The sequence below is a fragment of the Macaca thibetana genome, chromosome 17, assembly GCF_024542745.1.
Source record: "Macaca thibetana thibetana isolate TM-01 chromosome 17, ASM2454274v1, whole genome shotgun sequence".
Classification (NCBI taxonomy): Eukaryota; Metazoa; Chordata; class Mammalia; order Primates; family Cercopithecidae; genus Macaca; species Macaca thibetana.
The window spans coordinates 21,526,668-21,543,590 of NC_065594.1; the positions used below are offsets into that span (position 1 = coordinate 21,526,668).

Sequence of the window (16,923 nt, forward strand, 5' to 3'; positions counted from 1 at the left end):
CAGTTATATTATTGAAACTGTAAAAGTTCAGGGAAAAATGTTAATGCCCACCAACAAAAAACTCGCATGATAAGTGAGACCATCAGCACAATGGAAGACAATGAAACAGTTACAAAGAATAAGATGGATGTTTTGTAAGGCAGAGCGGGGGCCTATGGAGAGATCTCTAAGATACATTAAGTGAGAGAAGATAGGTTCAGAGCCGTTTTCTTGGGATGCTTCTACATAAATAGAAAACACATACATTCATTCATTTCGACTTTTATATGCTGGTGTGTATCCAAATCATTTAATGAAAAACTACACAAGAAAATGTAAACTGTAATTAACACCGGGTAGCGGTGCTTGAAGTGTGAATGGGCAAGAAAAGGATGCTTTACTATCTTACATAGGTTTTGTTTATTAACTTTTGAACCATGTGTATATATGATTTCCTCATACCATCAGTAGGAATTTATTATCAGTGTGAGAGGCTATTTCTGTTTCCTTATACTTTCCTTTATTTAAAAATCCCAATAAATATGTAAATTTTAACACAGACAGATATAAAAGAGCAAAAAACTACATATGAAGCTAAGAACTGTTAGGGAGGAAGAAAAGAAGATGGGAAGAGAGCAATATACATCATCCTATTATGGAGGCAAGGAAAGGGGATAAGAGATAAAGACCAGGAAGGAAACGAGGACAGGAGCTGATGAGGCATCACCATGCAAGAACATTGCTCCAGATGGCCGAAGGGAAGGTGCTGGCATCGCTGCACTCAGGATTATTATCCTATAACTAGCAAAGCATATTTACTAAGGAGAGGCTGGTTTTTCTTCCATACTAAGAAGGATAATTTCAGCTAATTAATTTGTTCTGCTGAACTGACAGCCACTGAGGATGTGTCTGCATGCCTTATAAGCATATTCTTGGTTCATTTACTGAGATCCCACACAGAAGTTCAATATCTAGAGTTAAGCAAATAAAAAATAAGTTGTTCTTGTTCCAAGGACCAAGCTTGGGACAAGAAAAGCATCAAAGTGCTCTAAGCAGGAGGACGATGACAGCAACATCTGAGACATTGTTAAGGCCTGGCCTACTCAATGCATATTGTCACACGCCAACCATTTTCCAGATACCTGGGTTCATGCTAAAGGTACAGATACCAGCACAGCTCCACCCTGAAGTAAATCACAGTATGAGGCAGACAGACCCAGAAACAACTCTGATACAAGGTAAAAAGAAATGAGCCACTAAACACAACTTTAAGCCACATGACACGGGAATACAAGGAAGGAATGCAAACAAGAGAAGGGTGTTCAACACTTTGTGTTCGTGCATTGTCTTATCATGGTGCTATGCAAACCCCTACATCCATACAGAGCTGCACACAAAGGAGGGTATGTTGGTGATATGATAAACAAAATACCATCTTAGAGATTGAAAGTATGGAACTTCCTATAAACATCGGCCAAGTGGTATATGGTAAATGAGGACAACACTGCAAATAGCGCCACTGCCTGGGGCCACCCAATGCAGTGCTCACCCAGGAGGGCTGCTCTGCTGGGGAGCTGCAGGATGGCACCAATATCTCTGCTTGGAGCCCAAGCCAATAATAAGAAGAAGAGGGGTTGCCATTTCCAGCAAGAGGTTGCAAACATCATTTCTCCGGGCTCCAATTGTCTGATGGTGCCCTGTTCTACAGAAGGGTCAACTATACAACAGACAGTGGTGTGTAAGGCTGCATGCTTAAGAAACCTGATGAGCTAGAGGGAAAGCATGCTCCAAAGCAAAGTTTCAGTGTCGTAACTGAAGATGAACATGGGGTCATTTTAAAACCATGTCTGAATCCCAGCAGAGTGTGTTCCGACATGGTTCAGCTTGACTGCTTTATGTAAACATGAAAATGCCACTGCCTGGCAGGACAAACTTCTCCCAGGAGAGCATGTTCTCTCAACACAACGAGAGGGAAAGGATAGTGGAAGCAGGAGAGTTGAGACCATGAAGTCATGAAGTTCAAGAATGCCTTCCTTTGAAGGTTTAACACAGAAGAGCTTTCAGGGGCGAGAGGAGAGTTTAAAGAAGTCCTGATTCTCAGGCATCCACAGTAATACCTTTGCCTTGAAGGAGAAAGATGGCCTTGGCTATCAAGAATGGGAAAAGGCACCAACTACCACCCAAAATTTACAGAGTACCAACCAAATGAAGGGAAATAAATAGTAATGGGTGATGCAGAGCTTTAAAATAACACAAGTCATGTACACTCTCCTCTTACTAGCTGTTGTTAGTTTTTAATTTTTAATTTTTTCATTGATAGTTTGTACATATTTATAGGATACAATTTGATATGTTGATACTATATATGTTGCAAAATGATCAAATCAGGGCACTTGGTGTGTACATGATCTCATGCATTTATCATTTATTTGTAGTGAGAATATTCCAAAGCCTCTTATCTATTTTGTAAGGCACACTATCTCACTGTCAACCACAGTCACTCCACTGTATAACAGAACATCAAAACATATTCCTCTTATCTAATTGTAACTTTGTACTTGCTGTTGCTAGTTCTATCATTTTAACATAGAGAGAAATTAACTTCCAGTTACAATAATCATGGAATCACAGCTCTATGTCTCCCACCTAAAAATGTTTCCTGCACAAAATGCAAGGAGGAGGTAGGTTTCAAAACTTATCTGCACTCTATTTTATGATCTTTGTTTTCATTTTCATATATGTGAGCATATTTCTATTATGTCATTAAAATGTGGTCATAATTGCTGCATATTTATTCCAAACTCCAAAACCTTCAAATCCTCTATCACTGAACAAACTGTTTCAAATTTCCCATTAATCTTATGTTAAAAATAAACAACCTTGTACATATATCTTGTGTGCATCTCTCGTTATTTCCTCGGAATACATGTATACCTTTAGATCTAACATTTTTACTTTTGGGAAACTCTTCAGAATTTGATGTTGCCAAAGTGCCTCTCAGTTTATCCTCTCACCAGTAACAGTACTTGAGTGTTTGTGGTATATATTGATGTCGACTAGTGGAAGTTCTCCTTACCCCAATAAATCCATAAATTATTATTCATATTTTTCTAAAGTTTAAATTTCATTATTATTCTCTCAGTTGAAATTTAGAAACAGTATTTTCAAATTACCTCAAATTCCACTGAAATGTATTACTAGAATTGCATTAAACTTACAAGTAAATTTGGATAGAACTATAGTTACTGAAATACTGAGTTTTAGCATTTGGGAATATTCGCCATCTCTGCTTTATTCAAATTGACTTTTATGTATAATAACCAAAACAGCGTGGTACTGGCATACAAACAAACATACAGACCAATGGAACAGAATGGAGAGTCCAAAAATACATCCACACATGTAGAGCCAACTGATTTTTGGCAAAAGTACCAAGAACATAGGGGAAAGGACAGTCTCCTCAATAAACAGTAGTGAGAAAACTGAATATCCGCATGCAGAGGAATGACATTAAATCCTTTTCTCTCATCACATACCAAAAACAACTCAATCTGACAGTTTTCATAAAACGCGTTAAAAAATAATCAACTCAGGCCGGGCGCGGTGGCTCAAGCCTGTAATCCCAGCACTTTGGGAGGCCGAGACGGGTGGATCACGAGGTCAGGAGATCGAGACTATCCTGGCTAACACGGTGAAACCGTCTCTACTAAAAAATACAAAAAACTAGCCGGGCGAGGTGGTGGGCGCCTGTAGTCCCAGCTACTCGGGAGGCTGAGGCAGGAGAATGGCGTGAACCCGGGAGGCGGAGCTTGCAGTGAGCTGAGATCCGGCCACTGCACTCCAGCCTGGGCGACAGAGCGAGACTCCGTCTCAAAAAAAAAAAAAAAAAAATAATCAACTCAAAATGGATGAAAGACTTTAAATGTAAGACCTGAAACTGGAAAAGTACTAGAAGAGAATACGGGGGAGGCTGGGCACGGTGGTTTATGTCTGTAATCCCCACGTTTTGGGAGACCGAGGCAGGCACATCACCGGAGGCTAGGAGTTCAAGACCAGCCTGGCCAATATGGCAAAGCCCCGTCTCCACTGAAAATCCAAAAATTAGCCAGGCACGGTGGCATACACCTGTAATCCCAGATACTTGGGAGGCTGAGTCACGAGAATTGTTTGAATCCCAAAGGCAGAGGTTGCAGTAAGCCAAGATGGTGCCACTGCACTCCAGCCTGGGTGACAGACACTGTTTCAAAAAAAAAAAAAGAAAAGAAAAAGAAAATATAGTGGAAAAGCTCCATGACATTGGTCTGGGCAAAGATTTTTTGGATAAGACTTTAAAAGGACAGGCAACAAAAGCAAAAACAGACAAATGAGATTACATCAAACTAAAAAGTTTCTACACAGCAAAGGAAACAATCAACAGACTAAAGAGACAATCTACAGAATGGGAGAAAATATTTGTAAACTATACATCTAATAGGGGGTCAGTACCCGAAATACATAAGGTACTCAACTCAATAGCAAGAGAACAAATAACCTAATTTTTAAAATAAGCAAAAAGGGCCAGGCACAGTGGCTCACGCCTATAATCCCTAGACTTTGGAAGGACGAGGTGGGTGGATCACCTGAGGTCAGGAGTTCAAGACCAGCCTGGTCAACATGGTGAAGCCCTGTCTCTACTAAAACTACATTAAAAAAAAAAAAAAAGCTGGGTATGGTGGTGGGCGCCTGTAATCCCAGCTACTCAGGAGGCTGAGGCAGGAGAATCACTTGAAAACGAGAGGCGGAGGTTGCAGTGAGCCAAGATCATGCCACTGCACTCCAGCCTGGGCGACAAGAGCAAAACTCCATCTCAAAAATAATAATAAAAATAAAATAAAATAAGCATAAAGCTTGAGTAGCTATTTCTCGAAAGAAAACACACAAATGGCCAACAGGTATATGAAAAAATGCTCAACATGACTAATCATCAGGAAAATGCAAACTAAAACCACGATGAGCTATTGTCTCACCCCCATTACAAGGGCTATCATCAAAAAGGACAAAAGATAACAAGCGCTGGCAAGAATATGGAGAAAAGGGAACCCTTACACGCTGCTTGTGGGGGTGTAAATTAGTACAGCCATTATGAAAAGAGGTATTAGGTTTCCTCAAAAAAATTAAAAACAGAAGTACCATATGATCCAGCAATCCCACTACTGGGTGTCTATCCAAAGGAAATAAAACGAGTATGTCAAAGAGATATCTGCACCCCCATGTTTATCGCAGCACTGTTCACAATAGCCAAGATATGAAATCAACCTAAGTAAGTGTCCATCAATGGATGAACAGATAAAGAAAATGTGGGATATATACACAATGGAATATTATTCCACCATAAAAAGAAGGAAATCTTGTCATTTGCAACAGCATGGATGAACCTGGAGGACATTATGTTAAATGAAATAAGCCAGGCACAGAAAGACAAATACCACATGATTTCATTTACACATGGACTTTAAAAAGCTGATCTCGTAGAAATAGAGTAGAATCGTGGTTACCAGAGGCTGGGGTGGTTAGGAGGAAATGGTGGGGTACAGGGAGATATTGGTCAAAGGATACGTAATTACAGTTAGATATGGGGAATAAATTCAAGAGGTCTATTGCACGACAAGGTTAATGACAATAGTTATAGTTAATGACAATAATGATCATTTATTATATTCTTGAAAATGCAAAGAATGTTAAGTGCTCTCACCACAAAAATGGTAACTGTGAGGTAATGCATTTGTTAATTAGCTAGACTTAGCCATTTCACAATGTTTATATACTTCAAAATATTATGTTGTACATTATAAATACAAATAATGTTTTGTCAATTAAAAATGGACTTTTGTGGATTCCAGGAAAGTTTTTAATTTTTTTTTAGCTGTTGAACAATTATTTATATAGTTGCTTTTTGATTAGACCTTTTTGTCCCATAATGTATTTTCTAATTAATTTTTGCTTGTATTTGAGAAAGTTGTTGATTCTTGTATATATTTTGTAACCAATTCTCTTTTTTCTTTTTTCATTTTTTGTTTTTTTTTTTTTTTGAGACAGTGCTTCACTCTCGTTGCCCAGGGTAGAGCGCAATAGTGCAATCTTGGCTTACTGCACCCTCTGGCTCCCAGGTTCAAGCGCTTTTCATTCCTCAGCCTCCCAAGTAGCTAGGATTACAGGAGCCTGCCACCATGCCCGGCTAATTTTTAGTAGAGATGGGGTTTCACCACATTGGCCAGGCTGGTCTCGAACTCCTGACCTCAGGTGATCCACCTGCCTCAGCCTCCCAAAGTGCTGGGATTACAGAAGTGAGCCACCACGCCTAGCCCAACTATTTTATTAAACTCCATTCATTCTCATCATTTTTCAGTTGATCCTCTTAGTTTGTACAGGCAAATTGCTCCCATCCATAAATAACAACCTACTTGCAATAATTAGAAAAGCTCCTTTATTTTTAGTTTTATCAAGTTGGTTAAAAAATATCCAAACCTTGTTCCATTCAGTAAAAACAGGGGTTTTTTTTTATTTTTTTTATTTTAGTTAAAAAAGTAAGTTTTCCATCAAATAACTTTGAGTAGCACGAGGTTGGAATTTTCAGAATAATATTGGGTAACATCCATTTTATTAGGGGTTGCAAACATCCTTATGTTGTTCATAGTTTTAGTATCTCACCACTGAATATAATGTTGGTTATTGGTTTAGAAGACTACACGTTTGTTAATAAAATATTATTTTTAGTTTACTGAAGTGTTTTTTAATTGATAGTAAAAATTAAAATTTATCAATGTCTTTTTGTGTAACTAAAGAGATAGCCAAATATTCTTCTCACATGATCTACCCTATTGCAGTGATAAGATATAAAAAGTTTTAATACACAGCTAGTTATCTTTGCACTCCTGGAATAAACTCTACTTTGCCTTGGTAAATTGCTATTGAGAGAAAAATTTCATTAACTAGAATTTTCTTTCAGATGTTAATCTCCATCTTTATATGATTGGTCTACCTGTAAGAGAGTGAGAGAGAGGGAGAGAGAGAGTGTGTGTGTGTGCGCACGTGCGTGAGTGTGCACATGCTTCATCAGACTGTGACATCATGGGGATAGTGAAATAAAATTCTAAAATGTTTCGTCTTTTTTCTTACTCTGAAATAATTTGTAAAGCATAGGGAAAAAAACCTGTTCCTTGAAAATTTGAAGGAACTTGCCTCTAAAATTATCCAAGTTCAGCCTCCTGGGGGAAGTAATTCTCAGAAAACTTCAGAAATCACTTGCATTTTCATTGGTCTTTATGAATAGAGTTATATATTTTCCTAGAAAATCATTCACTTAATCCAAATTTTTAATTTATTACCACAGCATTGTCTACAGTAACACAATTTTAATCTTTTCCAAATATATGGTTCTATAGTCCCTCATTTCTAATGCTGTATATTTGCATTTTTACTAATCTCTTCTTGATTAGACTTACCAAAGATGTGTTCATTTGTTGACCTTATCAAAGAACAAGCTGTTGGATTTTTATAACAGCTGTTTCTTAGAGTTTTATTATTAATTTCTGTTCTTATCTTAATTACTTTCTTCAGGATCATTTATTGTTTTTGTTCTAAATTCTTGGATTAGATGCTTAATTCATTTATTTTCTTTTTTTAGTATTGAATGGATTAAAATGTTGCAATTTTCTTTGAGTACAGCTTTACATGAATTTCCTATAAAAGGCTCTCACTATAATTTTGTATGTGTTCTACAATAATGATTTCCTCTGTCACCCAATCGTTTATTTTCTGACTTTCAGTACTTTACTGATTCTTGTATATATTTTGACTATAAAATCAATGACTTTCTAAATGACTATAAAACCAATAACCATGAACAATCAATAAGTGCAATCAGCTTATCAGATATTTTAAGACATTTCTGAAAGAGAGAAAGGAGACAGGTTACATTACAAGGGAAAACCAATGTGCAGGATAAACTGGAGCTAAGTCCACCTGCTTCTGAAGGAGCTCCAGGAGGGAATACTGGGATGGTCATTAAGATGATCAGTTAGGAAACTGCACTGAGAGCAGCTTGGTAGTGGGTTCTTTCCCCTCCCACACTTGCACTACATAGTAGGCTGCACCATCATGGCCCATAAGGTAAGACGTGAATGGGAGAGCCATGGCTGGGCTCAAGGAAACAGGGCAACGTCCCAAGTACCTACTGACTATAAGAGAACACGAGGCTACTCCACACAGAAGACAAGCTCCTACATACCTCACTCAGCAGCATATCCAAATATATATAAGGAGATAAGAATAACCAAACATTTGAGAAAGAATTCCATGGGAGATAAAGATTAAAATAGAAAGAAAAAAAAACAGTTAATATGGTAAATAGAAAACTTTAATGTTTGTATAGCTACAAACATACAAACATTAAGTAAAATGAGATGAGAAAGAATACTGCACTTACAAAGCAGAACACCGCTACTTCCCAAATCAGCAATCTTGGTAAATAGACATACTCAACATGTGCCAAATAAGCAGAACAAAAAGCCAAGAAAAAAATTTAGTGAGCAGGATGATCTAGCTAAAGCTTTCTTCCAGAATCCAATTAAAAGAAAAAAGGCCAAAGGGATAAGAAGTATAAGAAAACAATGAAGGTATACACAGAATAGATCTGAAATGTCCAAAGTCCATTTGATTGATGTCCCAGAAATGGAGAACAAAGACAATATGGGTAAAGAGACATAAAAGAAAATTAGGAAGAAAAAAGGAGAACTGAAGAGAGACATGTATTTTCAGATTAAAAGAGACAACCAAAGGCTATGCAAGATTAGAAACAAAAATAGAAACACTGAAATTTCTTATAGTACAGGAAGGGGCAGTGGAGAGACGGAAAAAAACAGTAAATAAATGAAACAGAAAATTCAGTGTCAGTAAAAAAAAGAAAACATAACTAATAAAAAGTAAATCATGTAGTAAGAATATAAATACATGCAAATGTGCTAGTAATCATAATAAATGAGAACACATCAATCTACCCATTAAAAGATATTCTGAAACTAGGTAAAAGGAAAACCATTTTTTCCACTCAAAATCTACTTCAAACCATGATACAGAGATGTTAAAATTAAGTGATTAAAGAAATGTCATGTAAATGCTAACAACAAAAAAAACTGGTTGAGGAATTATTAGAATCAGACAAAACAATCAAAAAAGAAACCCAGCTGACAAATCATTAAATGCAAAAAGTAGTATACTTCATATTGATAAAATCTATCCTCAAAGGTAGGTTCCCCTTAGTCTCATTGGTCAAAACTGTATCACATGTCCACAGTGAAACCAATTGCAGTCAAGGAGAACGGCATTCTCATGAAGAGTTAAACCACTTTGGGAATGAATCCTGGAGCTGGGGTAGAACCTGTCTTTTCTGAAACACAGTTCATGCAAAGTGGAACGGACACTTGAAGAAAAATCAGAGCTGTAGAGAGGCAGGCAACCAACAATATTTGATACATCACTCTGAAATTATCACAACACTCTGAAATTATCACAACACATAATTTATTTCCTTGTAGCATTGGGGTTATGGTTTGGCTCTATGTCCCCAGCCAAATCTCATGTTGAATTGTAATCCCCAATTTGGGGGGAGGGACCTGGTGTGAGGTAATTAGATCATGGAGGCAGATTTCCTCCCTGTGTTCTCATGATAGTGAGTTCTCAGGAAATCTGTTTGTTTAAAAGTATATAGCACATCCCGTTTTGCTCTCTCTCCTGTTGGCCATGTGAAGATGTGCTTCGTTCCCCTTCGGCTTCCACCGTGATTCTAAGTTTCCTGAGGCCTTCCCAGCCACGTTTTCTGTATAGCCTGCAGAACTGTGAGCCAATTAAACCTCTTTTCTTTATAAATTACCCAATCTCAGATAGTTCTTCATAGTAATGAGATAACTGACACAATTAGTTACTACAAATAACTACAAGGTGATGAATCACTAGAAAATTTACAAGTATAATATTGTATTTGTTTGTCTCCTTTTAATAGTCTACCTCCTCCATTAAAATGTAAATTTCAGGAGAGCTGGAAACTTGTCTATCCTGATCTTAATTATAGCTTCAGCAACTTGCGCAAGGCTCAGTATATAACAGGAACTCAATACATGTTTGCCGATAGAATGAATGAATGAGTGCCGGGAGAGATTACTCTGAGACAGATCAACCAGAAAAATACAGTTAAAAAAAAAAAAAAAGCCAGAAAAGGAAAGCTTTAAAGTGGTGTTAGTGTTACAGAGTTCAGGGAGAAGATAGGAATTACAAAAAGACCACTAAACTGTATGTTCAGAAGGGACTTTACATTTAGGAAGCAATTTCAGTAACAGCATTTGTGAATATAAACCAGATCATAAGGAATTAAGGATGAAGTGGATAATCAAGAAGTGGTTACAGTAAAATTACCTTTGTCTTTTTTTAAATTTGCTAGAAGCAGAAAAGGTAATATCTCTGAGGATAGCAAAATCAAGGAAGGGGTTAGCTGGTTTATTTTAGAATGGTAAGATGAGATGAGAAGTTCACGTGTGCTCTATCATCTTCTTCATGACCTACTGGCACCAACCGTGGCATATTTCTGACAAAAAAAGGAAGTATCCGATGGAGAAGAATGTATTGAAGATATAGAAAAAAGAGGAATTACAAATAAATTTCTAGAAGAAGGAAGTGAATCACATGTAAAACATTTAGAGTTTAAGCTTGAGGAGGCTCTTTTTGTCCCCAGAGCCAAGAGTAATTAAAAATGTGAAAGTCAGAGAGACACATAGAACAAAACTTATGTGCTATCACCTAAACTTAACCTAGATTATTTACCTAAGAATTATTCCATAGTAGGTATCCAATAAATATTTGTTGAATGAATGGAAAAAACAAACATAAATGGGTGCAATGATAAAAATGTATTGTGTTTTGTATCTTCTTATAGTAAACATGATCCTCCCATTTTCTTAAGGTAAACAATTCAAGTAATAAGGAATGAAAGGGTCTACAAATAAAGAAATGCCTTAGGCCGGGTGTGGTAGCTCACACCTGTAATCCCACTTCGGGAGGCCAAGGCGGGTGGATCATTTGAGGTCAGGGGTTCGAGACCAGCCTGGCCAACATAGTGAAACCCCGTTTCTACTAAATACACAAAAATTAGCTGGGTGTTAGTGGCATGTGCCTGTAATCCCAGCTACTTGGGAGGCTGAGGCAGGAGAATCACTTGAGCCTGGGAGGCGGAGGTTGTCGTGAGCCGAGATCACGCCACTGTACTCCAGTCTGGGTGACAGTGAGACCTGGTCTCAAAAAAAAGGAAATGCCTTCAATGAACATTTCCCAACAACAACACGTCAGGCAAAACAAGAGAAAAGCAAAAGTAAGGTAGAATAGATGGATAAATATCCTTGTGCAGTCTACTGTTACTGAAATCCCTAATGATGGAATTATTTATATATTAAAGTTATTCATTTTACTGAAAGCTACAGTAAGTAAAAGGAAATAATGTATGTAAAAGGATATATAATAAAAATATGGTCAATCAATAACCAGAAAATATATATATATCAATATTTATCTAAGCCTAGAATAAAAACAAGATTAAGAAATAAAAAGTTTAATTTTCACTCTTTAAAATAACTGCTCAACCCGAAAATTAAATCCTAGATCTAGTATTCTAATTTGTTAAGCATTCTTTGTCAAATGTTCTACTTTTAATAGTTTTTATGTTCCAAATATATATACCAAACTTTTAAAAACGCTATTTAAAATCCACTAGAAGTTATTTAAAAATAAATCATATCTACAACTGACTTTGCAACATTCACCTTAGTATGCTACGTACATCACAATTTTATGTTAAGTTAAAAGCTCATAGAAACAGATGAACACCTTTATGTCGTTTGGCAGACATCACTAAAAGTACAACATGACTATGTACCAGATTTAGCTTCTACTTGTTAACTACTAGAATCTTACCATAACATTGCCTATTTAATTGATTTCAAGATTAGGATCTTGTCAAGACAAAAAGATATTTATTAAAAGAAAAAAAACACTAAGGGATAAAAGTGTTTCATGGTTCGTCTTTGCTTACATAGGAGCTAAATAAGTAAATTTACAACTGACATGATTTCTTTCAGTGATTTAATAATGACCTGTGGTACACAAAATACCCTAGTGACACATTTATACCATATGCTGGGTGAAACTATGAATGAGAAAGGATTTCCACAGTGTTGGGAAGAAGATAGCACTCAAAAGGGTCAAATTCTAGCAACATCAGTTAGTACAAATAGTTCATTTTTCAATGGAATTTTTATACACCATTGTTGTAATAAGTTACCTTGTTGGGGAAAGACAAAGAAAAAGTAAATTAAACCAAATCAAGGAAATCAAAATGGGAGCTAGAATTCTAGTTAATTATAGAATTGAAGATAGAGATTTGAGAAATGTTCTATAAGAAATAGTGACAGGATTTGTCAACCACTAGTATAGCAAGAGGAAATGTTGGAAAATAAGAATGTTGGGAAAGATCAATTATTTAGTTAGTTCCAGCCCCACCCCACTCCCTTTCTTTCTTGTTTAAAGGATCTGAAATAAAGTGGCACTTTGGAGCTAACCATGGGTCTTTCTCGTCATTCTCATTTCATGCTGAGGAGCTTCTGGCCTATTAAAAGCAGGTATGACCGCCAAGTATGCCACTGACTATTTTCAGTTACCATACCAGAAATTTCATATTGTAATGAAGATTATTCTTTAAGCACTTTTCTTAGAACACTCTGCGTTCATTTCACTGATTTCCATTGCTCAAAACATATGGAATGCCTCACATATTTTTATACCCGTGTAGTGTAACTTTGTTTTAATGTATGTGTATAACTATTTTTAGTGAATATTTATGTCAGTTTCATAACTTTGCAAGCCTACTTTCTTATACATTATCACATTCTCTGGATACCATCTCTAATTTTATGTATCTTTGGTTTAAAAATAGCAATGATGGTGGTGGTGTTTTGTTTTGCAGATAGTTCACCAGTGCTCTATCATCTTCTTTGTGACCTACTGGCACCAACTACGGCAGATCCCCTGTGACTCCACGAGGCTAGGTACCATGAAAGTTTTGACCAGAAGGAGCCACCACCATACTCTTAAGACACATCCAGAAATTCACCTTTTACCTTCAATGCTTGTATTCTTGTTTTCAAGATTTTCATGTTTCTAAATATTTCTGTTCAGAAATTCTTCAAAATTATCTAGTACCTCAAATAAACAGTTAGCAATAACTAGTAGGGGCTTGTAAGTACCTTTTGATGTTGTTCATCCTTCATCTTTTGCAATTTTCTATTTTCTTCAGCCCTTAGAGAATCTCTATAAGCCCAGCTTCTGGCCTGTAAAGGTAGAGAGAGAGAGAAAAAAAAACAACTTGATAGAATAAAGTATTGTCACAGTACACCAAGCTGCCTACTATGGGCCTGGTGCTAATAACTCAACCTCTGTACTGAGCATATAGTAAGCTCTCCATACACACTTGGTTATTGAGTGATTTACGCAAATGTCTGAAAATGTCCCTTGGGATATACAAAAAGAAAACGAGTGTAAGCACAATCATCCTGCACATTTGAAAGGATGATCTAAATGTTTAAGTAAGCTTTAAAAATATCCCCTCAGAGATAATCAACATAGTTTATTCCTTCTAGTGGAAAGTTTAGGACATTTTCCAGAATATTCCAACTAGTTGATCAGTCAGTATTAAAGACAAGCAATAGTGGCACTGTCTTTAGAAGAACTGGCATGTCTACTGCTCATTAATGATATCTGATTAAGCAGCTTGTCAACTAGTGGTTGATACCATATAATTTCAAGGATGCGTATTTTCTAAGTGCTTGCATCCCTAATCTGAATGAAGCTTATTTCTATTTCTGAAAAGCAAAACAAAGCCTGTTCAGGAACACAGGACACCAAAGCCTTTGGCAAGCCAGCACATGAGGGAGAATGGCCTTCAGTGTCTCTGACCCACCACACCAGAGCTCCACACCCGGGCACAGGGACCGTGTGTTCTGAAATGTATGGCATTTCAAGTGTTCTGTTTATTTGTCATATGCTTTCTCTCCTTCAATTGATCTGCAGCCCCAGCTTCTATAAGGCAAAGAGCTAATGCTTAGGAAATGATGTGGATCTCATAAAAAACTACCAGCAGCATCATGGCAGCAGGTTACATACTTCAGACCTAGTTCTCAGGACTAATAACCCATAAAGTTCAGGTAGGCTGGTTTCCCCCTTTTTCCAACCTACATGAACTTTTATATAACTTTTCTCAAGCACTTCTTAGTTCACTCTCCCATTTCTGTCACTATAAAAATCCACATACCATCAAATAATAAGAACCACTTCCCAGAAAAAGAGAGAAGCCTTCAAAATGGTATCATCTATGGTACTGCCAGCTGGAAAACTGGAGCTTCATGTGTTCAGAAATCCCTGGTTTACCCAAATCCTGGGCAAGTAAACATACATCCTATGACTTTCTCTTACTTGCATCCTAAACTCAAGGGGACTGTGCTAAGACATAGAAGGGGAAAAGTGATTCTCTGATAATCCCTTCTTTTTATTTCTGATAACCCCTTCTTTTTATATTAGAGAAGGCTAGTCTTTATCACAAATATTCCATGTAAGACCTAGTGAGGAAGGGAAGAAGGGAGGGAGAGAAGGAGGGTGGGAAGAGAGGACAGGAAAGAAGGAAAGGAGAGAAGACAGCTTCTACTTAAGACGTTAAAAGGTAGAATAAAATATTTAGTTAATGCAAAATTACAACTTGAATGAGGTATCTAAATTCTATCTGAATAACCTCCCTTTAAACTTGTCATTTTTGTCGTTCTTTTATTAGAATACACGTCTTAGTTTTTGACTCAGAAAAAAGTGGTTCTTAAATATCTTATTATTAAATAAGGTGCCTTATAAAGGTCCACAGAAACTGGGAAGTCACATGGCATCTGAACTTACGAAAAGTTCAGTTACTTGCAATCCTAATGCTTGCTTACCCAGCTGTGATCCCTAGGCAGGACAGGAAGTTTCTGTTCAAAAATAATAGAAGGGAATAAATTGATCACTATTTTTCTTAGCTCTAAACACCAGAAATTTCTAAGTCACTGTATTCACACAATTTTTCTAACACTGAAATATCCATTTAATACAATATCAATGCTATATTTTGTCATTCAACCAAAATACACTTTTATTTATCCTCCCCAAAAGCTATGCTTATAATGTACTCATTCAATTAACAGTCTTTAAGCCTTCTCTGTGCAAGCACTGTGTCAGGACACGACTTCAGACCTCAAGCATTTATAGCTTAGTGTGAAAGTCAAACTAGAAGATTAAAGGTTACAGTACAGCATGATAGCTATTATGATAGAAGAAGCCAAAAAGAAGGATATTTAATTAAACTAGATTGAGGACACTTTCCAAATCAAGTGAGACTAAGTTATATTTCAAAGAGTGAGTAGGAATCAGACTATGCAGGGAGAAGAGCATCAAATGAGCAAATGGAAAATAGCAGTGCATGAGTTTGCTAGGGCTTCCATAACAAAGTATTATGATACTGGTGGCCTAAAGAATGGAAATTTACTATCTTATAGTTCTGGAGGCTAGAAGTCCAAAATCAAGGTGTCTTCAGGGTTGGTTCCTTCTGAGGGTCATGTGAGAAATATCTGTTCCAGGCTTCTCTTTTTGGCCTGCAGACTCCATCTTCATTGTGCGTGTCTTCATATCCTCTCCCTTGTATGCATGCTTCTGTGTCCCGATTTCCCCTTTTTATAAGGACATCTTTCATAATGAATTTGAATCCACCTAGGAGCCTCATTTTAACTTATTTCCTCTGTAAAGATGCTACCTCTGAATAGGGTCACATTCTGAGGGGCTAGGGGTTAGGGCTTCCACACAAATTTTGAGAAGTGTGGGTCTCGACCTATGACAAGCATTAAGTTCTCCTTTCAGGATGGTGGAGTAAAGATGTTCCTGTTCCATTCTCCCCAAAATTACCCGAAACAGAGCAGAAAATGAAATATACACAAGCTCTATCTTCAAAAACCAAGAGATCCATATTCACAGAGGAAAATCTATGAAGACAAAGTAGATAAAGAAACAGTAAGTGACTTAGAGAGGAAAAGAGCAAACCTGAAGACTTGCTGGAAGGGGCCAGAGGACACGCATGGGGAGCCAGTTCTCTCCACAGAGCAACATGAGGGCCCAAGAAATGGAGGCATCAGCTGTTGAGGAAGACAGCTGGGTAACAGGCAGGTAAAAGAAAGGAGTTACTAGACAGTCTCAGTAGAAACCCTTCACCCCCATATACCTGCTCCTGCCTTGAAAATCCCGGTGCTAATTCACCCAACACCAATAGGAAATGAAAAGTGTATTTTCTGGAGAAACTAAACCGGGCATACATGTAAAGACAGCAGCAGTGGACAAATGCCAGGCAGAGAATGAAATGACTCTATAAAGTACTGCATACTGACCAGTGAGCCTCTGAGTCCCTCTCTTTGGAGTTCTCTTCTGCTTCCTGTACTGTTTCTGCTGAGAGGTAAGAAATTATATATTTCTTTTTTTTTAAGTAACAAAGAAAAAAGGAGGAGTTTGGAGAATTTTTTTTAAAAATCTCCCCTTCTTCCCCCAAAAAAACCCAAATCAGTAAAATATTTAGAAGATAAAGTCAAGAAAATACGCCAAAATATAGAAAAAAGATAGTCAAAGATAACTTACAGGAGAAAATCTCTAAAGTTAGAAGATAAACCTGGGAGGTCTACAATTTGAATAATAGAAATTCCAAAAAGAGAAAATGAAGGGATATAAATCAAACAGATAACACAAGAAAATCATCTAGAACTAGAGATGAATTTCTAGATTGAAAATCAATTTCAAAAAGACTTTCAC

At 37.0% G+C, this 16,923-nt stretch overlaps 2 protein-coding genes across 9 annotated transcripts in view; one reads left to right on the forward strand and one right to left on the reverse strand.

The window, feature by feature from the left end:
* The window catches only part of DNAJC15 (DnaJ heat shock protein family (Hsp40) member C15), a 354,888-nt gene that overhangs the window by 130,996 nt on the left and 206,969 nt on the right, over nucleotides 1–16,923 (forward strand). The window lies entirely within an intron of this gene.
* EPSTI1 (epithelial stromal interaction 1) overlaps nucleotides 1–16,923 on the reverse strand; it is a 225,984-nt gene that overhangs the window by 129,767 nt on the left and 79,294 nt on the right. For 5 of the 8 annotated variants that reach the window (XR_007720730.1, XM_050766208.1, XM_050766212.1 and 2 more), the window contains exons 8-9: nucleotides 15,033–15,065; nucleotides 13,302–13,385 (exon numbers count right to left, since the gene is read on the reverse strand). Coding sequence is in view for 7 of the 8 variants with exons in the window: in XM_050766208.1 (XP_050622165.1) it covers nucleotides 13,302–13,385; nucleotides 15,033–15,065 (117 nt within the window). In the remaining variant the exon portion in view is untranslated. The other 3 variants (XM_050766209.1, XM_050766214.1, XM_050766215.1) reach the window with 2 other exon arrangements.